The sequence below is a fragment of the Sparus aurata genome, chromosome 5 (assembly GCF_900880675.1).
Source record: "Sparus aurata chromosome 5, fSpaAur1.1, whole genome shotgun sequence".
Classification (NCBI taxonomy): domain Eukaryota; kingdom Metazoa; phylum Chordata; class Actinopteri; order Spariformes; family Sparidae; genus Sparus; species Sparus aurata.
Genome location: NC_044191.1, coordinates 1,770,293 through 1,797,412, shown reverse-complemented (window position 1 = coordinate 1,797,412; position 27,120 = coordinate 1,770,293). Strand labels below are relative to the sequence as shown.

Genomic DNA, 27,120 nt, shown 5'->3' with positions numbered 1-27,120 from the left:
TTGACGGAGTTTCACTCTGAGATCCTCAATGGTCACCAACACACACGTCCTGGCCCCTCTGGCTCTGACAGCAGCCGTGGTACAGACAGTGACCGACCGTCCGGATTTGTACTGATTGGTCTTTTTTATTGTGTTCTCCTCAGCAGCCCATGCAAGGCTGCATCAACACCCACATCCAGGTTCTAACTGTCTGACAATCATCGGTGACAGGCGGCGGTCCGCTGTACAAATGTTGGGAGACAAGGCTCAAGGTAGGTCTGTTTACTGCTCTACAATCTGTGGTCTGCATTCACAGCTAGCATGTCAACCACACATTGATTATGTTCGGGTCAAGAAAACAGTTTAAATCCAGTGAATTCAGGTAAATGCTTAAAATAACCCAAGATCTTCTAGAAATCCCTTACCTGTTGTTTCATTATTAAGATTAGCAATTATCTGATGAAGAAACAGTGACGTTGATATCCAAACAGCCGCGGCAATTAACCCATGCAAAGACCGCCACTTTTGGAGAAGGGAATAAAAAAAACAACAAGCATTAAAAATCATACCATATATTGTGAAATATCAGTGATAACAATTAACGCAACAAAACAAAACAAAATGTAAATAATACAATAGATAAATAAATATAAAATATGAAAAAATTAATGTAAAAGCCTATTTAGTAAATAGAAGCCTAGTGATTCAACTGTAAATGTCATGACTGTGACTGTTCCATTAGAATCTCTTCATATCCAACAACAACAAATAAAAAACAAACAAACAATGAAACAGGTTAATGCTAGAAGAATGTGATGCTTGTATGTCTGTCTATGAGCATAATGATAATGATAATAATAATGATAATACAATTAATAATAATAATAATAATAATAATAATAATAATAATAATAATAATAATGATACTAATAATTCGATATTTGGTGTTTGTCTACTATTATGCTATAGCAAATATGACATAATATACTACACGTGTGTTGCTGATTGCACGTGGCAGCTTCCACCATCCAGCATCAACCCGCGGGACCCCACGCAGCCCTGCAGCGCGTGGACTGCCTGCTTCACGGGGCGCGCGGTGCCTCTGTGTAATGTGTTGTGTCCGCGGCTGCAGAGTGTAGCTCCACAGCTGATGACGTGGCCTCCTCCATCATATTAATCTGTACATAAGAGAAACGGTCCCGGAGGCAGTTCGTCGATTAGACTGAGAGCTAAAGGCTTCATCTGTCACCTTTCAGGCCGGTGCCTGGAGCCGAGGCAACCGCCTCTCACACACTGTGGTCGCTGAAGGAGTCCACAAATAAATGCGTGTACACAGTGTGTACCAATTAGCTGGATTCAGTGCAGGTTAAACCTCCTGAACAAACAGCCACATTTTATTCTGAAATAAATAAAATTGACGAGCATTACATACCAATTAATTTCCTATGTAGAGCGGGTTCAAACTCATGGATTTGATAAAAGGGGTCTGAAGGGAGAAAAATGTGGAACTATTTTTGTTGGTATTATCAGTTATTAGTCGGAGTGGATGAACGGTGCGGCGGGTTATAAAACCTCCGTTTTAAACAAGTATTATTTCAAAGGAACCATTTCATAATGCAGGCCAACACAGAGATGACTCTACATCGACTGTATGTATAATGTTCATTACTACAGTTAAACTCAGATTTATACCTTTAGGATAAACCTACGTTTTGACAACCTTTATTTTTTAAATTCAACAGGACTTTAATACACAGAGCCCCGCCTTGTTCTGAGTTCATTTTATTTATGCCCAAACCCAAAATCACAATGCATCAAGGGCGTTACAATCCGAAGGCTACAGTGTACAAACTGCACGAATGTGTTATATAAATATAGTAATTAACGTAGAACAAAGAAATACAATAATAGGCTAAATAAGTCACTCATTTTTATGGAAAGTCTAGGGCATTTTAAAATAAAATCCAGGGGAAGTTTATTTAAAAAAAAAAAAAAAATAATAAAACAACCTGCCTTTATTCACTTAAATGTATTTTATCGTACATTGAAACAAACAAACAAACAAACAAACAAAAATGTAGATAAAATCAAATAGAATCAAATTAAATCAAATCAAGTAAAAAAAAATAAAATAAAATACAACTCGGCAAACTTCAGCCCTTCCCCATTAAATCGAACTGCATCAAAGTAAAGGCAAATTGACGAGTAACTGAAAAGAAAGAAAAACAGACATTATTCTTTTTAGTAATATAATGATTCTGTCTTTTCCCGCGTTCCACGCTCCGTTAAATATTACAAATCTTCGTCATTTAAAATAATCTCAGGAGTTTGAAACGCGATTCAATTGAATAAAACTCTATTATAAGGCTCATTTAAGTTTATGTAGGCTGCGCTCTCTCAATTCATTAATTTCTCTTCAGAAATGATCGACGAAAAATTCTGCATGTGATATTTGCATTGTTCGCTCTGAGTCACATTATATTTGTGTGTGTGTGTGTGTGTGTGTGTGGACCAGGTGTGACTCTGAAGGTTATGGAATACACATATGACGATGACCTGGAAGAGCTGTGTCCTGTGTGTGGAGACAAAGTGTCTGGATACCACTACGGTCTGCTCACCTGCGAGAGCTGCAAGGTAACACCGCGAGCCTTTCCCTGGGATAGACACAGGTACAGGTACACGGAGCAGTAACGGAGTATCCTGAGCAGTAGACGAATCAAATGAATCATAGTTAAAACACCCACACCAGGATTGGTGGAATGATTCTGGCATTTAAGATTCCCTGTTTTTAAAATTAATTTATTTCGACCATCGACTTTTATTTCCTTATATGTTATAAACCATTTACTCTCAACGCGCTGTCTACTCCGCTGTTTCTAACGGTCATGTGTTTTTTTAGGGTTTCTTCAAGAGGACGGTGCAGAACAACAAGCGGTACACATGTGCGGAGAACCAGGAGTGTAAAATAGACAAAACCCAGAGGAAGAGATGTCCTTTCTGTCGCTTCCAGAAGTGCCTCAGCGTCGGGATGCGGCTAGAAGGTATCCTACATGTTAACATCAGCTTGCTCAAATACGTTCTTCTTCTTTTTTCTAAAAAAATTCATAATAACAATAATAAAACCGACAACGATAACAACAAAACAACAACAATAACAACAACAACAATAATAATAATAATAATAATAACAATAATCATGTTATCAATCGGGCATCTATTTATATTATGATTTGTTTGTTTGTTTGTATGAAATTTGTTGGGGCTTATATTTTTGCCATTGTTACATATTTCTTATTACATAACTAAATACACACACACTGATTCTATTCATTTGAAATAATTGTACATTTTCACCAAATACTTACTGTTCATGAGTTAAAAAAAAATCAATGGAAAAAAAATTGCCCCTTTTAAATATCTCTTGATTTTGGGCTGGTGGCTCTCATGCTGTTTCCTATACACATGAGATGGGATTAATTCCCAGACAGCAATGCAGGAAAGCACCTGCTTCCGTAGCAGAAAAAGGACACATTCTTGACTTACTGATAAAACCCCTGAGACTCCCCTGTTTTAAATCAAAAGCTCTATTTAGGCTACAAGAAGGAGTAGAGCTTCACTGACTCGGGGGATTCTTCTCAGCCCTAAAAAGGGAAGCAAAAATGAACAACATGTCTGTTGTTTACTCAGTCGGGATAGCTGGGGGTACTGGTGAAATGTGAGTTATGATTTTCCTCTGTGCAGTTACAGTTCAGTGCTCATCCAGGAGTTTTAAAAGGAGATTTTGGTGTCTCATTTGTAAATCTGTGTTTCACCTCTTGTCTCTTGTGTGACAGCGGTGCGCGCGGACCGCATGCGTGGGGGGAGGAATAAATTTGGCCCCATGTACAAGAGAGACAGGGCCTTGAAGCAGCAGAAGAAGGCTTTAATACGCTCCAACGGCTTCAAGCTGGAGAGCGTAGCTCCTCCGCCGGCCTCTCCTCTGCAGACTGACTACAGCTTCACAGGCACCCTGCACAGCCTGCCCACCATCTCTAAAAGCCTGCTCCCCTCCACCCCAAGCTCCATCACCCCAACAGACTACGAAGCCAACCTCTATGGACCCCCATCCTTGGGCATGGCCATGCAGTCTCACGTGCCCCTCACCACTCAATACCAGTACACAGCATTCCCCGGCCGGGCGATTAAAGCAGAATGTCCCGACTACACCAGCTCCCCCGAGTCACTGACAGGATACCCCTACCCAGACATGTACCCCTCTGCCTCACCGCAGCCGCCCAGCCTGCCTCCGCTGGTGCTGGAGCTGCTGCGCTGCGATCCAGATGAGCTGGTGGTGCAGAATAAGATCGTTACTCATCTGCAGCAGGAGCAGAGTGGTCGGGGCCGACTGGACAAGCCCAGCACCTTCAGCCTAATGTGTCGCATGGCAGACCAGACTCTCTTCTCCATAGTGGAGTGGGCCCGGAGCTGCATCTTCTTCAAGGAGCTCAGGGTGAGTCCCAAGTCCTTTCTTCTATCTTCATGCTCACGCAGGCAGACACACGCCTACTCTAAATGGTGGAGAATTAAGTCACGTTTTACAGCTGCACTAACTCACAATTTCTTTTGTGCAAAACTCCAGTCTTTACAGCTGTCTATACCACAGAGTTCAAGAACAGCACTGATTTGTCTTCCTTCCAATAATCTTGTTTTATACAGACTCTACACAACCCATACTTTGACGAATTATATCTTATGAAAAGGCAATCCTATTTTGTGAAATTTTTGAGGCCTTACAATACAATTCTATTTTTGCCAACTAACAATGAACTTGCTGAATTCTCCTGCTTAGACCAGAACAGATCAGTCCAGTTCAGTCAGGTTAGTTGTGATGTCAGTATCACAAATTCAAACACTGGCTGAATATATTCTCTAAAAAAATAAGCTAAGAACAAGCACAAATAAACATTAGTACCTCAAATTGTATATTCATGTGAGATTTGGAGTCCACCAGTGCCGAAGAAATGTGCAAGAGATGGCTTATGTAAGGTTTGTTTTAATACAGTTCAGAGACAAGATGTCTTTCCAGTATGAAAAAAAATATGTTATGAAAATCAACTTGCAGAAACTAGAGACCTGTTTCACGTAAATAATGTCAATGTTATGACCAATTTGATATTTGCCAATGTTCATGTTCACTGCGATGAATCACCTAGTCCAAGCATGTCTTAGCAAGTGGCTTTTCATACATTGTGGTAATGATGGGAGATGGGAAGGAACAAAAATCGAGTCTGTTTGACAAAAATAATATAGAGCATACATTATTATTATTTTAACTTAAATATACACAAAAATTGAAATAGTCCTAATTCATCAAGAGAGAAAAAAGAGATTCTAAAAAATAATTTATTAAGTTTTATGTAATGACAGTATAGCAACTTTATATTATTAAATTGTGTTGCATCATACCCATTTCACACACTTGATGTAGGTTATATATACTGTATATGGTCTGGTGTTTCATATGAACACATACGCACACTGAGTTCAATAATGTTTAGTAGAAATACACAAGAGCACTAAATCACCACAATATTTGTTGGCAATGTACGCTTCTGCAAACCACAAATATTTTGAAGCTTGTTGCAACATAACGTTTATTTTCATTCTCAATTTTCAATTTATGTTGAGGCTACACCATGCTTATGCTCTGTTTGGGTCAAGGCACAAAAAACAATTGTTGTTTGGAGAAGATCGTGTTTAGGCCGAAAACAACTATTTTGGTCGCACAAGCAAGACTGGAGATGTCCTGAACCCCTGTCAAAAACACCTGTTTTTTTGTCTCCACAAACATGGCTAGAAATTGGGTGCAGTGGCTTATACATGCTGAAACACAGTCTCTAGCTGTGGTCACTGGCTTGGCAGCCTCCTCACCTGTAATGTGTACGAAGGAGTGAGACTGAAGTGTTACAGCCATTTGGTGGAGTACTTTGAGCATTGTAAAGATGAATGTTCGTCGCTGATGTTCTCTGTGTGATGAACAGTAGCTGAACACACACACACACACACACACGCACACACACACACACACACACACACACACACACACACACACACACACACACACACACACACACACATACATACATCAGTGTCCCACTCCATCATCTCCAGACACAGTGCAGTATTGGACAGTGATTTAGTAACCCAGTCAAATTGAAGTTCCACACTGGAGAAATCAATGCTGTTGTTGCTGCTGCTGCTGACAATATGGCTGAATACACTGAGTGAAAATGGAGGATTATAATTCTTTCTGACAAATCAGGCTGGTTACAACAATGAAGACAAATTGTACCTTCTTCTATGAGTCATGATATTATCAGACTGTGCTGACAAACAAACATCTGTCAGCAAGCCATGGTCAAACTAATTCAACCAATTACAGAGTTTAACGAGCAACAAAGGCTTCATTCTGGCCTTGGTGAGATTTGGTGAGATTCCTTCCTGTCTTTTGATCAAATACAGTTTATTTACTCTGGTATATTCAGAGCAGGTCTGCTCCTTTTCTGCTCAACACTTGTTCACTTGTTGATATTCATTGCTTGGACTGGACATGTGGTCCTCTACAGCTGGTTACTAGGTTAATACACATGAACATAATCTGTTTCTAACCACACTTGGCAGGACTTTAAGCACCTGGGATGTCTATTTAGCTCAAAATACTAAATACTTAGCAGAACCGAATCAACAGTGCGGTATCACTCATCAGTATTTCAGATTAGAGCAACATGTGTAAAGCTTTATCGGGCTTCTTTCTGTTTCGATACTCTGCTTACATCAACAGAGTGAAGCAGATGTGCCTGTGTCTATAGAAACTGCAGCCTGGACCTTTAAATCAGGTTTTGGGCCACTAGACACACATCACTAGGGATGGGTACCTTTCACATTTGAACCGATACGGTACCGATACTCGGTACCTGTGAATCGGTACCGGTATGTATCGGTACCTGTTTTCGGTACTTTTTTGCGTATATGTGTGGTAATTAAAGTTATTTTGTATATAAAAAAACAATAGTCAAAACTTCTGAATTTTTAATATTTATTTCTCAATAACATCAAGGAACTCCAACATAAAACTTAAGAGAACTTGAGAAAAAATGTGCGTGGGGGAAAGTAAATAACTTACTCTATAACATTTTTCACATTAGAAACTAAAACAAACCACCCATTCAAGAACCATACCACACATCTTTAACAGTTCTTTTTAAGGAACACGAGCATATCTACTTTATCTGGCAGGAGCCGAGCCCGTTCCATGCTGACTGTGTCCCTAGCTGTGGAGAATACTCTCTCAGACGGAGTGGAAGACGCTTGCACACAAAGATATTTTTGTTGCAGCTCTCACTGTAACTGAGGGGCGGGTAGAGAATAGGGCAGACGGACCTGTAGATCAACATAAGAGTGTAACATTACGTTACGTGGAACTGAACCGATTATAACAACAAATGCTAATCAATCATTGCAAAGTCACTTTAGCTCATTATTTAGCCTACCTGGAGCTGACAAACTTGATGATGATGCCTCGCTAATTGAGTCGTGATCGTAGGCGTCGTCATCGATTTTTGACGGCGGATCTTCTCCCGCGATGCTGGCTGCAGGTGATGAGCTGCCAGCTGCTATGGTGCCTGCTGTGGGAGTCGTAGTGGCCTGCGTTTTAAAGCTCTCCAAAATGGTGCACTCGTCCGCCTTTAGGAATATTTTGTGTTTGACCAAGTGCTTCCTCAGGTTTGTCGTATTGACATGGCTGGCCTTGCACTTGGCATCACAAATATTGCAGCGTGCATAGTCTACATCAATCTTTGAGAAATGGAGCCACACCCACGAGCGCTTTCGGTCCGCCATGCTGCTCACTGTGATCATCAAGCCGCCACTGACGTAATCACGCTCTTCTGCGTCCACTGCCATCGCCGCGACTTCCGCTCTAACTGACACCCGTGAAGGTGCGTTCAGGTACCGAAATGTGGTACCGATTGACTTCACGTGACGGTACCAATAAAAGTACTGAATTTGGTACCAATCCCTACTATGAAACTAATACTTACATACTTCATATGCTACATCCGGTCACATTAAAGGTAAACTGTGGAGTTTTTCACCACTAGTAGCGCTATGGAGCAATGTTTTCACAAATGGGTCCCTGTTTTTTTTGTCATAACACACATTATATCAAACAAAGGCAGGGAAGATGAAGACTGCAAGCTAGTAAACATGAATGTTGTATTCAAAAATCCTTTTATCAGCTTCATGAATGTTTTATTAGAAAGGAATGCATTTTTGCATGTTTGTTGGGCCTCAATGATTCAAAAATAGTTTGGGTGAAAAAAAATCCTTGAGCAATGTAATTTTCTTCCCTGAATTTTTCTCCACTCTGATCGAGGCTCTAAGGCCAGAGGATTCAGTTCACTGTACAGATTGTAACACCCAATGGGGCAATGTCATTGTGATTTTGGGGTTTGTTAATAAAATTTAGTTGATTTGATTTGAATGTGAACAGAACTTTTGTTTAGAAAACTCCACTCAGCACCTTTAAAGGGTTAGTTCACGAATACAAAAAAATTTAAGAGATGTTACGGAACCTGACCTGCTGCACGAAATGCAACATTGCTGCGTATGTTGCATCATCTTCACTAACATTAATGGACCGTCAGATGACTTCTGGGGTGTAGTGTTAATGAACAAACCATAATCATGTTAAAACTGATAATGGCTGTGGTCTGTAGTGCAACAGGTATGCATAATGTATTTAATAATTTCAACAGCTACATCTCTTTGTAGAAACACCATCTCTGCCATGTCATCTCACCACAGAACCCACTGACAAAGCTTTAACAAAAGTAATTCCTATTAAAAGAGTTGAAACTGTGTAAATTATACAAAGGTAGAAATTCTACAAACAGAGAAATCTTAGAGATTAGTATGTCAGATTACCAAAACATGTTGCATGGTAAAGTACTATTGGAATTGTGTAAGAAAAGATGTTTTATGTTTTATATCCTAATTGAGTTTTTTGGTCATTTGGTGTATACAGTTAAACCCTTTAACTGTATTCTTTGCTATGAGTGCTGCAGTAAGGACAGCAGCTGTCATCTCTGTTAACAGATATGATCACACCACTAATGCAGCAAAATGATTTGATGCAACAAATAAATCAGTTCATCCTGGTATTTTGTGTTCCTGTAATGAAAAGGCAATGCTGAAATGATCTCACAACATTTAACACTTTTCTCCAAGTCCAAATACCAAGCCCATAGTATGAAAAAGACCAAAAATGATGATTGAATTCTCAGTTTCTGAGAACATTCAGAAGGATTAGTCTTTTTCATTGTTACTTTTGTATTTTATGTGTCTCAAAAAACAAAGACCACATTGTTGTACTGATGTGATTTGTTCCATCTTCTCCGACTAACAACAACAAGGTATCTTTATAGTGCAGTGTTAGGGGGCTGCTTGGTTGAGATGAAATGCTCATCTGCATTACTGACACAGGAGAGAAGCACACAGGCTGCTCATCTGTCATCATCGTTCAATTGTTTTATACAAATATAGATCTTAATAAACCTTTTACTATTGAATCCTACCCAAATTATGCAGATTATTTATGTAGTCTACATAAATGTTTAATATACTTTTCCATTTGTTTCTAAATTATGTTTATATAATGATTTACATTTTCTGTTGAAAGCAACTACTGTATGAGGGAGTCGCTGCTTTATCTGAGACTTCTTGTGAAACTTACTCTCATGGTTGCTCAACTATTTATGACATCTTAGGCACAAGATATATTACCTTTCTAGTTACAACACTGAGAAAACATTTCTGTATTACAAAAACTGCTGCAGAGACCAGGCACTTAAGTTAGGTTAGTGAAGAAGTACTATTTCTGTTAAATGTAAAAAGAGTAAAGTCTACCATACTCATGACTTTTGCATAAAGCTAAGACCATCTCCTTCTTTTCCGTACCTTAAGCAAGGGCTGTAAACACCTAAACATAACCATGAAAACTTTAAACAGTGTTGTAGTTGCCAAATTCAGGCATTGTATTGTAAAATAAACAAATCTGTTGTTTTCCATTTTCCTGTTTTTATAACATTTACCACCTCAAAACCTCATGTTATAGACACCTGCTACACCCCTCTTTATAGTTGGAACATCTGTATGTACAGTAAACAGCCACCATGGACAGTGAGAACAAAGCTGTGCATATTTTGCAGGGAAAATCTTGTTCAGAAAGAGCTATTTCTCTGGGCTGGATAATTACATTCCATGCAGACGATAACAGGGAAATGTCGGCTCTTCACAGCAGCCCCGCACTGCGCTTGTCTACATTGTTGTTAAATTGTGAGCAGAATGGAAGCTATTGATTGTTGCAGTTCCCCAGAGGTGGCTTTTGTCCTGTCTTGTGTTTGACCTTCCATTCACCTGTTGAACATGGAAGATGTTGCCAAAAGAAGTGCACACAATAAATAGTCTAAAGGTTCAGCTACTAAAGGTAGTGTACTGCAGACAGTTGCTTTAAAAAAGACCTGTCTATGAAGATTTTGAAGAGTTTTAAGCAGAAAATGATATAGTGCTTAAAATTATAACTAGAGCGATACTGTTTAAAATTGGTGTTGATAAACGTGCCATTTTTACATGACAACTAATCTAACAATTTTAGTTTCTTTTGGTAATTTTTTCTTTTTTTTTTTTGGTTGTGTTAACGATTTGCTTATGGCCTGGCTAGGTTCTGCTACAAAATCCCTTTGATTTATTAAAAATACTTTAAAACGCTGCCTCGAACAGTGGTCTCTTGCTTGGGAGCTGTCTTGCCCAGCGGCCATGAGATCACCATCCCCTCCACCTCCAAAACAAGGAATTCAGCTAGTAACACAATATGTAATCTGAACATTATGTAACATGTATTCTGGAATTTCTGATATTAAAAATATTAATCAGACAAAGTTGAACATATTGATAATTTACAGAAATGTACAAAGCCAGCATTTTATTCTGGTGACTGGGCTGATATCTGATGCTACTTGAGGAAATTCTGAACATTGCCACCTGTCCCTCCAGGCCAAATACTACTCCGCAGCACTCAGCACACTGAAGAGTATTCTCACATCAATACAGCTACACAGTACGGAGACATTTTTGTGCATGGTTGAAAACAAATACCACTCGGGACATATTGGGCCTCCACCAATAGGTCCTCAAAATAGAAAGAAATGATTTGGTTAGCAAGTATCAGAAGTACATACTGTAAATATGTCTGTTTTCCCTCACAGCAGCTTGAATTCAGACTTGTTGGATTCAAATTGTTGCTAATTTCTGCTGATATGAGATGTCCATTACAACATAAGCCATTGTTTCTTGAGATGTGGTCCTCATATCCTTCAGCCTATGGATATTCTATCATATTATAGGCTATTATATTATATGATATGATATGATATGATATGATATTATATTATAGGCTATTATATTATATTATAGGCTATTATATCATATGATATGATATTATATTATATTATATTATATTCTTGCTCTCAGGCTCCCATCAAAATGCTCATACAAAAGAACACAAGTGTGTAACACACAAGTAAACTCAGGGATGAGGAAAGGAAAATAATGAAAGATCATGCAATATACATTTTGGTAGACCAGTGTCTGGTAGTGATGAAATTAATAAAACTGTAGAGTCAAGGTTGTGCAATAATGTATATGCTTACATTGGGCAGTGTGGCTTAGATCTGCAGTCTAATTCTATGTTATGCTCGCCTGCCTTAAGCATAACACTTAACACAATAGGGAATCTCCAAATAGGGCCAACCAGTAAGAAACCGTGTATTATGTAGAGAATGAGGTATTGAATAGTTTAACCAGCTATATTGGTGATATCTTTACCTTCACACATGTAAAAATCAGTTCCAAAGCTGTTTTGTTATCTGACCTAAGGTGTAAAGATTCCTGAACATCTGAAAATCTGAACTCTAACCCATTGGTGGAAAAAAATAGAATACTAAAACCAATTCATAGGACAACCCAATTTCCAGAATAAATGTTGGCAATGTATGTTTCTGCAAACAATAGATATATTGAAACTTTACATTTCTTTAGGTTCTGTTTTCTATTATTATTTATTTATTTTTATCTTGTGAAAACACTGTGCTTATGTTCTGGTTAGGTTTAGGCACAAAAACTACTTGGTTAGGTTAAGGAAAAGATCCTGTTTTTGCCTTAAGTACCAGTTTTGGACTATGTCGCCACAAACACAGCTGAAGATGTCTCATGGTGTTGTGAAACATACTCACTTTTGTCGCTTTAAACACAACTGTAAATTATTCAGATGTCCCCTTAAAAATATCCAGTGATGTCATGCTTGAAAAGGTTGAAATGCAGTCTTGAAGTGCAGCCACTGGCTTTGCAGCCTCCTGGTCTGTAACTCCACCACCATCCCCTGCACATTCCAATATGAAAGACAGATCACAAACATATATTATGAATGTGATATGACAGGATTGATTTAAATGTCAATATGGTATAAAGTCTATGACATGTACAAATTCAACCATTTTCTTGGTTTAAATTTTAACTGTCAACATTTCATTATGGAGACGAGATGTTTTTGAATTTTAAGAGTCACCAGTTACTTAATCTCATACCTGTTAGCATAACAAGCAAATTGAGAGGGGTGTCTGTATAAAAAATCTGTGTAAAGTGTCCTCAGGACTAAGCTCACTGCTTTTTTCATGACCACCTCTGTTCTGCTGCTGTCATGTTTGTTAAGTAGTCCATTTAACTCCAGAAAAAAGCCTGCTGCCTCGAGCTACCAGAGTAATGTTCACACAGTATATTTCATCTTTGAACCAGAATTATGATGCACACTTTTTATTTTCTGTGACAATCCCAGAGATTTTTACTTCATGGCTGTGAGATAAAGTGTGGCTCTCACAGGTAAAACATGACAGTTGACAGGTATGTAACCTGAAATATCACTTTAACCTAGTATCACACTCCAACATGGACAGATAGAAATATTGAGAATCCTTGTGGGAGATAAGATAATGCCCTTTTCCTCAAGTTGAGAACATTAAAGTTTTTTTTTTTTTTTTTTTTAGAACAATGTTTTTGGCTACAGCTGAATGTCCAACTCCTCTTGGAGAGGAAGCGCAGTAGGTCACCGAGACCTCTTGCTTCCTTAACCCCCTCCTTTATCACTGCACACCCAGACCCCCACCAATGCACTAGTACAGATGAGTGTGTGGCCAACAAGATTGGACCCTCTCCTCAGCGACTGATATATAGTTTCATTCAGCTCGACAGTAATTCTGTCAGCTCCGTGTCAGATGAATGTGTGTCTGGGGCTATTAGCAGCTGCGGCTGCAGAATTACTGACTGCCGTGTCCTTCAGTTTACAGACAATATTGCGTTTGGGAGGGGGGGCTCAATCTGAAAAAAAAACACACACCCATCCCCCAGTGCAGAGCAGATGTGACTGGAGCTTAGGGAGAGGTGAGCAGGTTGAAGAGGTTGGAGACTAGGCTTGTAAATACAATACACGGGAAACAGAAATAGCACCAACACCCAGGACATCATCACATACACACTCACACACAAATACCACAGAGCACAACTCCAATTCTCTTCTGTCCTTGTTTTTATGGTCTCTTCATTTTCCATTTGAGCTGTTTTTGTCACACACTTGGCTCTGGATTAATAACATTGACCGTAGGATAGATATATATTTTTTTCTTTTAAATCAGAATCAAATTTAATGACTCAGTGAGACAGATGAAAATCATAGAAGATATTGGTTCCATACAATATGAACATAGAGGCTTAGTAGATAGTAGATAGCTTAGATAGTAACAGAAGAATGATGAGGAGCACTGGTCTGTGCAGGTTCCAAAGAATATCAATCAAGATTTTCAGTAAATGACGAAGGAAACAAGCTACAATATATATGTACATGTCAGAACAGAGTGAACCCCGTACTATAGACTTGCTGCTTTAAGATTGTGTTTTTTTGTTTCAGTCATTTTCTTTATCTGCCTTTGTGTGTGTGTGTGTTTCCTGGAGGTGGGAGATCAAATGAAGCTGCTGCATAACTGCTGGTCTGAACTTCTGGTCCTGGATCACATTTTCAGACAAGTGCAACATGGACAGGAAGACAGCATCCTGCTGGTGACTGGCCAGGAGGTAACAACTCCCTCACACAACTTCCCACCAGCATACTGGACACTCTGCTCCATTTACTTCATTCAAAATGTAGTAGAAGTGGGGCTCTTTTCCAACTCTGTGTGTGCTCAATCAATCAAATGGACCAACTTGAAAACCGAATAAATGTCGGTATTAAAAATCTTTTTGTAAATGTGCAGTCACTTGTAAGGCTTGAAGGTTAACAGCAATGTTGATGTGTTAGATGGAAACCACTGATTTGACTATTTTGCATTCAATCTCAAAATATCTTTAAATGTGGTCATTTTCATGCCAAAATCTACATGAACAATATGTTATATTGGATCTTTCCATAGTTATCTGTTTTATCAGCTTCAGAAACAGATGCAAGTGGGATTCTGTTAGGGTTAGGGGTCCATTAACTTAAATTAAAGAAGTTAACGGATGAAATATGTTGATTAATTCAAATTAAAATGTTAATTAATTCAAATTAATATGTAAAAAAAATCAAATGTCGGGATTTTCATACTTTGTGGTTCATGAGGAGATCTTTATGGTGGGCTGACGGTGGCTAACATTTAATGCCATACGATAATCCGCTGTATCAGCGGATCAATCTCAAAGGAACAGTTCAGCCTAAAAATGAAAATTCAGTCATTATCTACTCACCCCATTATGATGGAAAGTTAAAGTTTTTGAAGTTTACAAAACATAATGTTGCACATGTGAAGTGGTGTAATCTTCGACCCAAAACAAAACAAAAAGCATAATATTGCATCATACAGTTTGCCCGACGTAATCCAAATCTCACGAAGCCCTGAGATCCCAAATTGAATTGAAAAGACGTTAATTACACTCTCATGCACTGTCACATTTTTAGCTCAGCAGCTGCAGTGCAGATTTTGGCTTAAAAAGTGTAAAGAACATTTTTTCAAATCAATTCTGGATCAGTGGGGCTTTCAAAGAAGAAGTCCTCTAGTGCTTTTTTCCACTTGTTTTTTATGTTTTAAAACAACTATGTGTCAACTAGTTGGTGCTTATTTAATAGAAAAAGGAAATTGGTTACGTTACAGCTGCTCCCATTCAAAGTCCAGAAATATGCAGAAAAATAAATAATAACAATAATAATAAAAATAAAAATAATAATGATAATAATAAAAGGTCTAATTTAACCCAAACCATGTTTTCCTACACCTAACCAAGTCTTGTTGTAACTAAACAGCAAAAAACTGAAAAGAAACAGAAATAGTGAAGTGAATTTTAGAACAATTTTAGAACAGCTGCAATCATTGAACAACATGGATTTGAGCATTAGTTTGAGATTCTTCATTTTGAAAAAGTGTGATATCCTTTTAAAACTAGTTAAAAAAAAATGTATTTCAAAATATGTGTGTGCTTCAGTCACCATGTACCCTGATACTTGAGGACACTGCATCCTTTGACACGTAAACTGATATTGAGTATGAACCCCATTCTCTTTCTGAAACATAACCAGAAATACAGGAGAGTAGCTGGGGTTTTAATTTGAAGAGCTTCACTTCAGAATCTCATGAATGTAAATGACTTAATTAAAAATAACCAGTAGCCTCTGTCTTCAGGTCGAGCTGTCGTTCATCCTGTCCCAAGCTGAAGCAACTCTGTCCAGTCTGGTCCAGAGAGGTCAGGAGCTGGCGGCGAGGCTGCGGGCCCTGCAGGTGGACCGCAGAGAGGTCGCCTGTCTGAAATTCCTCCTGCTGTTCAACCCCAGTGAGTCAGACTCATGTTTGTGATTATTCACTGTGCTGTACTGTATATGCATATGGTGTAAAGATGAAGTACTGAATAATGACTTACCGTCAGTGATCATTATCTGGCAAAACATTTAATTTTATGAAAAGAGATGTTGTCATTATAGCTTGTATTTGACATGTTGAGGTTTGTAACGCTCAAACAGGAAAAACTGTATTAATCTTTCATTTAGGCTATAGGGTCTCTTTTTCATCTTCATCTATTCCTTAGAGTAAGAGTGATTCATTCTTCATTGACCTATCCGTTTTCAAAGACCTGACCTTACATGTGTAGCCTGTAGATGTGTTTTCAGAAGAATAGCAGGTTTGGATGTAAAACTCAATCAGCTTCTGGGGGCTGCAGGGCCATACTGATGCTGTCGTTTAGCGGAATTTGAATAGCAACTCTGACATTTTAATGAAAATATTGTCACAATTGCAAATTATCTGCAGTACTTATTTATCTGTGAGGTTATAAGCGTTTTCTGAACTGGCCTTTTTCCCTCCAATACATTCACTTAATTAAATTTCTAGGGTTGACAAAAGCCAATATTAACAAAGACATCCTCCTCCATTGTCCACTAATGGCATTCAAAGGAAGCGTAATGGATGGGTCTATCGTTCGATGGCAGGACCGACATTCATGTAGTGGCTTGTACAGATGGAGAGAGCATAGATTTGGCTTGCCCAGATTCCCAGAAGTGTTTGCTGTTTAGCGCTGGCAAAGCGCGGAACAAAGAGCTTTTGAATGGTGAAAGCACTTGTCATAGGCAGAAAATATTTGCTGTCTTTGCCTGTGGCTTCTGTGCTCACGCTCACGCTCTCCCTCTCCCTCATCTTCAGAGTCAGGTTTGTCGGGGGTAATTTAATTGCCCTTAAGCAGTTTGAAAAGATGATTCAGAAAATTGATTCAAAACATTTAATTACTGTGTGAATGGATTCTTCAAGATGGGCTCAGCTGATGCTGAATGCTGGTCCACCAGAGGGCACGGCTATTGTCTAATACACACACAAACGCAGCCATCCAGCCTCCATGCACTCACCTCATTCAACACACAAAGTATAGATATAGCATATATAGGTATAATCTAGCATCTCATTTCATAAATGAATGGGTTACATGTAACATAGAAGATGCTACACTTCTTCATTATATTAAGTTAAAATGCTAACATACTCAAACTAGACAAATTGGAATTTCTCTAAAGAAAATGGTCAAATGTTATACTGAATATAACTTTGAGCAGCTTGAGTGCAAATATATTATCTGTATGGCCTTCAAAATCACACACAAACTGGTTTCCATGCACATGTGCAAATTTTAAGCTAGATTTTTATAAGAATCTGTGAAGACTGTTGCTATGAAGGAATATACCCTGCAGTCAGTTAGGCTTGCTCAACAGCACAATATGCAGCATTACAATTTTGTTTGGTTTTCAAATTACCTTCTAATGGACACAGTGCTTCATCTCAGAACCTGTTGTACTTACCACATGCACTCTCTCTCCACCTGGGTCTGCCAGCAAGCCCCAGGGTGCAACTGCCACAGCTGTGGCCAGTAGTTAAAGTGAAACTCTCGCCAAAAAGCAACCGAGGCTTTATTTGTGATTGAATATGAGTCAAACCTTCGTGTAAAACCATCATTACGACGAAAGAGGCACTTTTAAGATTTATTGTGGTTTCGTTTTCTGGCAAGCTAATTTTCCAATGGAGTGCAGGGGCATTTAGCGCTAGCATCAAAATCGCTATTTTTAGAACAGTAAGAAGGCTCGACACAACATGAAACTTTGCTCGTAGCATCACCAGGGTCTCTACTCATGAACACGACCATTGAGAAAATTGTTTGTGTGCACATAGTTTACTAAAAAGGAGGTTTTTGAACTACCCACTGTGGCAGACAAAAAGTGTCGATCCCCGAGTGTGACCTAACAGGTGGGAGTTCCACCATTACACTCCTGCCTGTTAGGTCGCACTCGGGGATCGACACTTTATGTCTGCCATGACGGCGGTGCGCCGGAGGTCCTACTGCTAACGTGAGTTGTCCTTCTTTTTAGTAAACTCTGTGTACACAAACAATGTTCTCAATGCTCGTGTTCATGTGTAGAGACCCTGGTGATACTACGAGCAAAGTTTCATGTTGTGTCGAGACTTCTTACTGTTTTTAAAACAGAGATTTTGATGCTGGCTCTAAAGTGCCCCTGCCCGAAAACGAAACTACGGTAAATCTTAAAAGTGCCTCTTTCTTCGTAAAATCGTCATTTTAACCTACCATACATCTCTCTATCGCACCCTTGACAGACAGTGCAGAGGCAAAGGGATATTTTCTGTTAAAATGTTAGAATCTATGGCTCCGACCATGGCTCTGAAAACAAAAGAGCCAAAAGAGCCAGTTTACTAGTACAAGATTCAAGATTCAGGATAGGTGAATGAAACAAGCCAGGTCCACCCCTTCTTAGGAATAAATACATTTCCTGCTGAATCGGTCTTTCTCAGTCACGTGTGCAGTGGACCAGTCGACGGTTTCTGTCAGGAGTACCAGAGAGAATGAGGTGAAGGCTACTATATATACGTATATACTATACGTAACTTTCTCTTGTGTTCTATTATAATCCCAGGCAAAATTCAGATCTGGTCCAATGACTTTATAAAATAGTGACTTTATAACTTTATGAATGACTTCACTCTCTCATAGGCCGTCTTGGCAGTGCCTGCCTCCACCTAACTCCCAGCTATTAAGAATGGGAAAAGAGGTGGAGCATTGGTGATGCTGAAGCAGGCCGAGTTACTTAAATCTGAAGTAGCTCTGGGCTCTAGCTGTCTCTTTCACAGCTCTGGCAGTTCCAGCTTCTGTCTGGCGTTTAACGCAGGTTTCTGTCCCTTGCTCCAAGTTCAGTGACTTCAGTTAGCTGAGGTGAAGCCAAGGAGAGGGCTCATGGGTACTTCTCAATGAAAGTGGCCACGCCCATAAATATACATAACTTGTGCTTTTGCCACCAGAGCAGACTCCACCGTTTCTGTATTTTAAAACTGAACAACTTACAAGTCTTTTTCCTTCAACACCATCGTATACCTTTTTCACACTGGCCAAAAAACCCACACTGGCTTTACTGCAGTAGTCACAGGTATTTATTGCCTCCGTCCTGGCTCAGCTGTAATGTGAACGCATCTGGGTGAACGTGCTAATTCACCTGTATTTAAAAACAAAGTATATACGTGAACATTTCTGAGTAAAAAAGGTATTGCTGTCATCAGCAGTATTGACTTTGCTCCGTTGTCATGAAGGTATAAAGTATACTTGTATAAAACTCCATTTAAATCAGCAGAGACTAGTGAATGAAGTCAAGAAAATGTTTAATCCAACAGCTGATTCAATAATTGTGTCTTGTCAGAAAGTCTTTGGCGGCTAGGGAGATTTTTGTGAACAATGGGTGTCTGCCCTGAGCAGCACCAAGAAGACTGCTGCCATGGAGTCCATACACTGGTAGTGATAGTGGTTGATAACATTTCCGAGACAGATGAAACGGTGAAGCTGATGAAGTTTGTGAATCTGTGAAGTTTGGGTGGTGATGGTGAGGTGGAAGGTGTGTGCAACATAGCAGCATGAATGAACTAGAGGCAGAGAGCATTATATTTAAAAAGACAGCAGCAAGACAATAGGCTAACAGGGAAGATATGTTGCTGTTATTGGATAGATGTGAGCAGCTGATGTGAGCAGCTGATATCAAGTGATAGCCCCAGAAAATGATATAATATAATGATAATAATGAGTGAGCATGAATGACAGGAGTAAATGAAAGGATGGTTTGAGAAATAACCCAGGGTCTGAACATGCAAAAGAAGTCTTATTGTCTGAACCTTTGCCAGAGTTTCATTCCCTGATGGAGACTGTGAGATGCAATTGAAAGCTCCAGAAATACACCTAATACAGTGAGTCGCCACGGCAAAACCTGTGTGGTCAATATGGTCAAATTAATAGGTAAAAATGATCAGATTTTCTTTGCCTGTTGTGTAATTTAAATAAAAAAGAAAACATTTTAAAAAGAATACAGACACTTTTAGGAAAGGCCAGGTACATGCAGCATTGTAATTTTTAATTCAGTAATGTTATTGCACAATTTGTATCAATAGATCCTGCTCCTTTATCTTTTCAATGACATGGATTTTAATTACAGTATAGTTTTATTCTTTAAGATTCTCCAAATTATGTTTGGAAAAATCATCTCATTCAACATCTGTCTGGCTCATATACATGTATTCTGTTTCTACTTGCTTCAGCACACTCAACACACATATACTTCATATATATATGTATACATATATATATATATGTATATATATATATATATATATATATATATATATATATATATATATATATATATATGTATATGTATATATATATATATATTCTACTTCATTCTCAGCCACACTCTGCCACATTAGATCATTTATATTTCCCTCACTGAGTTGTGATCCGTGTGTGTGTTTGTGCGCAGATGTGAAGCTGCTGGAGGATCAGGCATTTGTGGAGGGCGTCCAGGAGCAGGTGAATGGGGCTCTGCTGGAGTACACCCTGTCCACCTACCCACAGTTCCAGGAGAAGTTCAGCCAGCTGGTCGTGCGGTTGCCAGAGCTGCGCTCCCTCAGCACGCAGGCCGAGGACTACCTGTGCTACATGCATCTGAGCGGGGAGGTGCCCTGCAACAACCTGCTCATCGAGATGCTGCATGCCAAGCGAGCGTGTGTGTGAGGGACGCACCCAGAATGCTTCACCATCATGTGTTATTTCTCTAGGTGAGACTGAGTGTGTGGGAGGCAAAGTGCGAGTGAGATGAAAAAATCAAATGAAGATGGACAGGTTTATATTGGGAGGGTTCATTATTGAGTTAGAGAGGAGAAAATGTTCTTTAGAGTTTGGAATTATAAAGCTCCATCTTTATACAAGGCTCATATAAGGATTCATGTTTGCATATCTTACAGAGCTACATAATGTGACCATTATAAACTGCATTTTCTACCCTGTTTTCAAAAAAATCTAAAATTAGATTTGCCTGCAGAGTTATATTAAATCCTCTTTGACCAAATATTGCATGAATCCAAAATCACAGGCACAATTTTCTACATCATCCACGGAGCTGCCCAGCATACATTCAGACTGAGAGGAGCAGGCTCCAGCCTGCATCAGTGCTCAGCAGTTATGGAAATGTGGTGTGAAGATGACTGTTGAGATATCCATAGCTGCAACCTACATCATTTTAAAACATCCACACCTAAACACCTTACAGATTTCACTACAAAACAGTTTCGTAGACTGCTTTGATTGAAATCCTTTTGTCGGATTGGGTGCTGGCTAGTGTGAAGATGAACTGGTATCATCTGCTGAATGCTTGCTGGGTGAGCTAATGTGCACTTTTTAAGGCCGATTTTGTAGCCTCTTTTGAGAAATCAAATTTTAGTGTTTTGAACGAGCTATTTTTGATCCAAACGTAAGATGTGACTTTATGATTCCAAGGCCACCAACACTCTTGTGTGGTAATTATTATTATTATTATTGTTATTATTTTTAGATGAAAACAGACTTCAGGATAACATGACACTCTGTGGTCTCATCAGACTACACTAGCACTGTATCGTATATCTGCACTGATTGTTCTCATCACCAACCTTACAAAAAACCCAAATATAAAAGCTCTATGGGGTTCATTGTGACTTGTTTTAATCTATTTAGATGTTAATATACTGATATATCAAAGCCATACACATAGTGATGCTTTGTAGGTGAAGTAAAAGGAAGAAGAGAAGAGAGAAGAGCAAACAGAGGAGGGATAAAGGATAAATAAATGTACAAATGGTAAGGGAGGGAAGGATGACTAGCCAGTATTTTTAAGTTAACATGTTAAGCAAAAGGAAGCTTCCTCTGTAAGTGTTTGCACCTTGGTTTTCACAACAGAGCCAGAAAGAGACGACACAGGGAGGAAAAAGACGGATCTGGCAACGTTTGGATTCAGTTTCTTTATATAATTGAATTTATTTATGGGTCAATGCCCAAGAAACAACAGACCCTGAAAAATGACGGTGTCATGTTCACTCCTATATTGTGTCACTTTTAAACAAAATTACACGTGGAATAGGGATTGACTGATCTGAGTGTGTGGAGGCTGAAACTGAAGCTGCTGCAAGATGTTTTTTTTAATACACACAAGTAAAATGGTTACATTTTCCAAAGGTATACTTTCTTGTAAATAATGTTTATGCATATTTTTTTCTTATTGTCAAAAAATCTCATGAAATGACCAAAACCAGCAATGTGTTTCTGACTACTCCCTTGTCTGTCTTTGGCTCTCATCTTTAGGCCTATTGGTTCCTACAGAATACATAAACCCTTAAAAGCTGCTGACAATTCATTGGTATATTCTCAAAGATGACTAAAAAGGCTGGTCACTGTACATCTTAGTAAAAGTTACTCTAAAGAAAGAAATGGTGTATTTATTGGGAACTATTTCATACTAATGTATGAAACATTGACAATGACAGTCATCAAATGCCTCCAAAATAAAGCACATTTTCTTCATTCATTGTTAAACCATCTCCAAAACCCTGAACTCCTCCCTCTTCATGTTACTGCATATGTGAACCAGTAATGGTGACGCAACAGCTGTGCACTAATGAGCATATGTCAAAGCTTTTAGCCCTTCTTTATCCTCAGTGAGCTCTACACAGTTGAAATGGCAGCATCACGGGTGCACATGTTAAGTATGAAGCAGCATTGCTGCTGCTGTTGTTGAACACGTGGGCATGTCTTTGTCAGTGGCTGACAACAGGACAGCGATGTAGTGATTGTTGATTTGCCTTTTCTTTTATTCTTTTAGTTTCTTATTTTTATGAGAAGTGGTCAATTCATCATTTTACCCTGAAGTCATGTCAATATTAACCAGTTTCAGTTTGGAGTTATTTCGTTTTGTAAAGCTCTAAAAAAAATATGTTGAATTAATTTTAAAGCTGTCACATTGAGCTTACATTTTTTGTTGATTCTGACGGCCCATGTGGACAAACACGGTATGAGTGCCAACTCTTCCTGTGACAAAGATCTTGATCTGGCATGCATTTGAGATGGAAGCTAGACTGAACTTTTTTGTTTAACACAGCTGTTTACAGGATGCATTGTGATGAGCTAGTATGTATTTGTAGCTATGTAACCTTTTTATAACTGTAAATGATGATGGTGAAACAAAGTTAACTTTGTTTTGATGCTGCATCACCAGACTACAGAGCAGCTTCTTTCCTCAGACTGTGAGCCTCCTCATTTCATCATCAGCTCTTCACCATGAAAAATTGTTTTCATTTTTCGACCTGAAAAATCCAGAATTTAACCTTGTAACAGGCATTGAAAATAAGTATAATAACTAGAAATAGCTAATCTTCTCACTGATGGTCTTGTTTGCTTACATAGGTCATATAGAGGCATCCGTGTTGTTCAGACTGAGACTGTTTAAAAATTTAAAAACATGACTCACAACAACAATGTGTACAATTTGCTATATCTCATCCACATCTGTCGCCATATTTACATGAATTATTCTGATGCTTATTTTCCTGGATGTGGCTAGGTAGCTAGTTGGCTGTGTAAGAAGACGTCTCTAATCTTTAACCTGCCTACTGAGCTCTGATTGGTTAATTGTTTCTGAAACTGGTGGAATTAGCAATTTGTGAACACAATCCAAGAATCACTTGTTGTGGAATAAGACAAGAGAGAGACAGTATTTCATACACAAAATTATCTTTTGTTTTTTTGAACATTTTATGTCTCTATAGATGAGTGAATGAATAAATGAATGAATGAGTACATAAACAAATAAATAAATAAATAAATAAACAACTTAGTGTTTGAATTTTGCTCTTGCCAGGTTGATGAGGGTTACTATCATGGGTCACTAAAACTTAAATAAAATAACAGATATTGCTGAATATTGTTGACATTTTAAGCTAAATATCTCAGACATCTAGAACAGAAAACTAGACAACAAGGCCTTATCAGCTCCATACACAGTATCATAAACCTGAACTATAGGTCCAAACCACTGTACAGTGTATTTGTAGCAGTCAGTATTTTATCCGTGGCACTTACTGTGTTGAAAAGTAACACTAATGTATTATGTCCCAGACTGGACAGATTTGTGTGACACGCCCTTTATAAAAGCACACGACTCTCAGCGATGATGACAATGTAACTGATATTCACTGTCACTGTCATCAGGACCAGCAGTGTTTGTAATACTGTGCAGCTCAACTCTCTCACTGTGGACATTTAAAATCATTCCTTGTTTGTCAATTGACTTGGCAGGGACCGCTATTTCAAGATATCGTAGACAATCACTCCACCTGCCTTAACTTAATGCTTATTGTCTGCCTGAAAACACACACACACACACACACACACACACACACACACACCCCTTTTCCCATTGAGATGGCTGTGTGTAATCACTCTGTATAGTATATTTATGTTGTGAAGTGAATATCTACTGCAAGATGAAGATACATTTCAACACTGAAAAAGTTCTCCGCTTTATGTTGAGGTCAAATTGCTACTGTTGTGGTATTGATTCTCTTGATATTGCCTTTGTTTTTGCTCTTTGACTTTTTCTTCTCCTGTGAGTTGACAGTTCGTCCCGTCTTAAACTGAGATGTTTTTCTCCCAAAAGTGAAAGTGACCAAAACATTTTCTTTAGATATATTTTATTGTAATAGCATTAAACCAATAAAATTCAGTGAAGTAAAGCTCCACTTGTGTGTCGGCTATTATTGCATAGCATCCATCAGGTGTGCACAAGTTATACACCAGCTCATATATACAAGATTTCACACGGCAGCAAAGTGTGGCTGTTATTTAGCCTTGTCTGACTTATAACACTCGAGAGGAATCATTGACATCAGTTATTCTAAAACAGTTTTAGAAAGTTGTCAGTCAGAGTCTAAAAAATAGGCATCAATTTTACTGTGAAATTTGTGACTTAATTCTCATCTTTTGAGGATGTGATTACATTTCATGGTGGAACCCGAACTACTGTGTCTAACAACACAACAGAGAGAACACTTGTCAGACTGTAACAAACCTTTGGAATACAGTAGCTAATATTCATGATTGTGATTCTTATTTGAATACATACAGCAATTACAACATGATTTCTGGCAGGTTAGACTACAAACAATGACTACAAACACACTCATACTGCTGTCTGTTGGTATTTAACAGCTTCAAGCCTGTTGAGCTGCAATGTCTGAGTCGTATTGAATGCTTAATGTAATCATCTATTTATAACAGTGAGACTATAAACAGACCCTCCAGCAAGCCATAAACAAACTTGGTGTTCCATTCTGACAGTGTTTGGCAACTTAAAGACATTTCATGATCCACAGTGTATTGCATTTTGGAGCCATAGGCCTTCGTTCTTTCTGTTTATTGATCTTTAGAGCCATTTACATGAAACATGAGGGAAGAGGAATTAGGAGTGAGATACAGACCAGCAATATTGGTTATGCACATGGGCTAATAAGAGCATTCTTACTAAATGTAATTATATGGAAAAAAAAGGAACAGCAACTGTTGCTTCCCAGATTTTGTTGCAACGACAAGTAGGCACCGTCATGGAGTATCACCAGAATTTAACTCGAAACTGTGTTTGTCTAAATGTCTTTGGTAAACACTGTTGCTGATGGATGTGGGTCTTGCTAAGATAAAAACATTTCAGCTAAAAGTAAAGAGAATAATCTCTCTCTCTCTTTCTCTCCCTATCTTTGTTTTTAATTCAAGGGTTAGTTCAACAATTTTGCAAAATAAAACAACAACAACCCAACAATACAGTGTACTGATTATGATGAATCATTCGGAGGAACAAAAGTTTCTCTCTGTTGTACAAATTCTGAACAAAAGATATTCACATTGAAGTCTGTGGTAACCAAGACAGTGTCTTCTGAGAAGACATGTTAACCTTTTCGGATTCTAGGAGTGCAAAAAAACCCCCCAAAAAACAGCCTGTTCTCAGCCCCAGCTCATCACTACAGTAGCCTGGTCAGTGGCCCTATGCTTAAGTATGACGCTGTTGTTCAGTAGTATAAAAAACAAGAAAAGTCAGAGCCATGGTGGCTGAATGATTCACATGATTTTCATCCAGGAGAGTTGGAGTCTTACAAAGTGTCAAGACTGATTTGTTACAATAGTAAGGCAACTGACTAAACTAGCATAAGTAACCAAGTCGTTTTTGGGCCTTAACCTGACCAAACTGTAACTGTTTCACAATGTTATTAACAGTCAAAAAGACATCATATGTTAAAACATGTGAAATTTTTGGTAGCAAGGTTAATTTTAACAGACAAGCCAGAAGTTGAATATTAGGTAATATAGCTAACTTAACCACAGAGCCATTCACATATAAAACTGACGGTAGCTGTTCCCCCAGTTAATAAATTCTGTGAAGATTTTTCACAGTGCTCAATCATTTCTTTCTATCAGCCTAGAGCCTTGAGTTTTAACCTATAGTTTTATTGACTAAATAACTAAATACATCTTCACCTCATCACTTGAATTAGTAGAAATACTCAATGCTGTTGTGAATGAGTTCATATTTAGAAGTTTCTTGTCCATGAGGGACACCGTTGCTTCTGGAGCTTCGCTAACGTCTGTTTTAGAGGGAGGTGTGAGCGAGGGAGTGATTCAATCTAGAACCACACAGCTACATGCCGCTAAATACTCGATTCACTGTACCTTTAATACAAAATTGTTACTTTCATATAGAGATCTTGATATGTCAACATTAGGGGTAAATTGCAGTTGGTAAATCCAACAATCTAAATACTGCACTACTCGATTTGTTCCAAAGCTGATAGTAATCTGCTACAATACCAAAGGATTGCTGGCCACACAGAACACGTTGTGCCATGTGCTAAGTGGTTGAGGGAACATGAGAAAAGAACAGTGACAGTTTTAGAGAAAGTGGAGTTCACTTCTTCATCCCGACTTCATTTTCATCCAAACTCTCCATCTGAGTAGAATGTAAGTATGTGTGGTGGCCTTGCATTTCTTCAGGTGGAATCTGTGTGCGTCCTGTTCTTCCTTCTTTCAGCGTGATGTGTGTTCATTGGAACTGAGTATCAGGATCCACTCCATTCGCAGTTCAACAAC

The 27,120-nt window shown here is 38.6% G+C and overlaps 2 protein-coding genes across 2 annotated transcripts in view; one reads left to right on the top strand and one right to left on the bottom strand.

The window, feature by feature from the left end:
- nr5a1a (nuclear receptor subfamily 5, group A, member 1a) lies at window positions 1-24,719 on the top strand. Its single transcript, XM_030417297.1, has 7 exons — window positions 1-251; window positions 2,495-2,613; window positions 2,879-3,020; window positions 3,813-4,468; window positions 14,077-14,196; window positions 15,774-15,921; window positions 20,438-24,719. The coding sequence occupies exons 1-7, from the start codon at window positions 230-232 to the stop codon at window positions 20,689-20,691; spliced, it is 1,461 nt and encodes a 486-aa protein (XP_030273157.1). The 5' UTR covers window positions 1-229; the 3' UTR covers window positions 20,692-24,719.
- Window positions 24,661-27,120, bottom strand: part of adgrd2 (adhesion G protein-coupled receptor D2) — a 48,175-nt gene continuing 45,715 nt past the window's right edge. Inside the window, exon 25 of the mRNA XM_030417295.1 lies at window positions 24,661-27,120. Within this exon, the coding sequence (XP_030273155.1) occupies window positions 27,113-27,120 (8 nt within the window). The 3' untranslated portion in view covers window positions 24,661-27,112.

Coding starts and splice junctions, on each gene's coding strand:
- nr5a1a (XM_030417297.1), top strand. CDS start 230: ATGTTGGGAGACAAGGCTCAAG. Junction 2,614..2,878: donor TCACCTGCGAGAGCTGCAAG/GTAACACCGCGA, acceptor GTGTTTTTTTAG/GGTTTCTTCAAGAGGACGGT. Junction 4,469..14,076: donor TCTTCTTCAAGGAGCTCAGG/GTGAGTCCCAAG, acceptor TGTTTCCTGGAG/GTGGGAGATCAAATGAAGCT.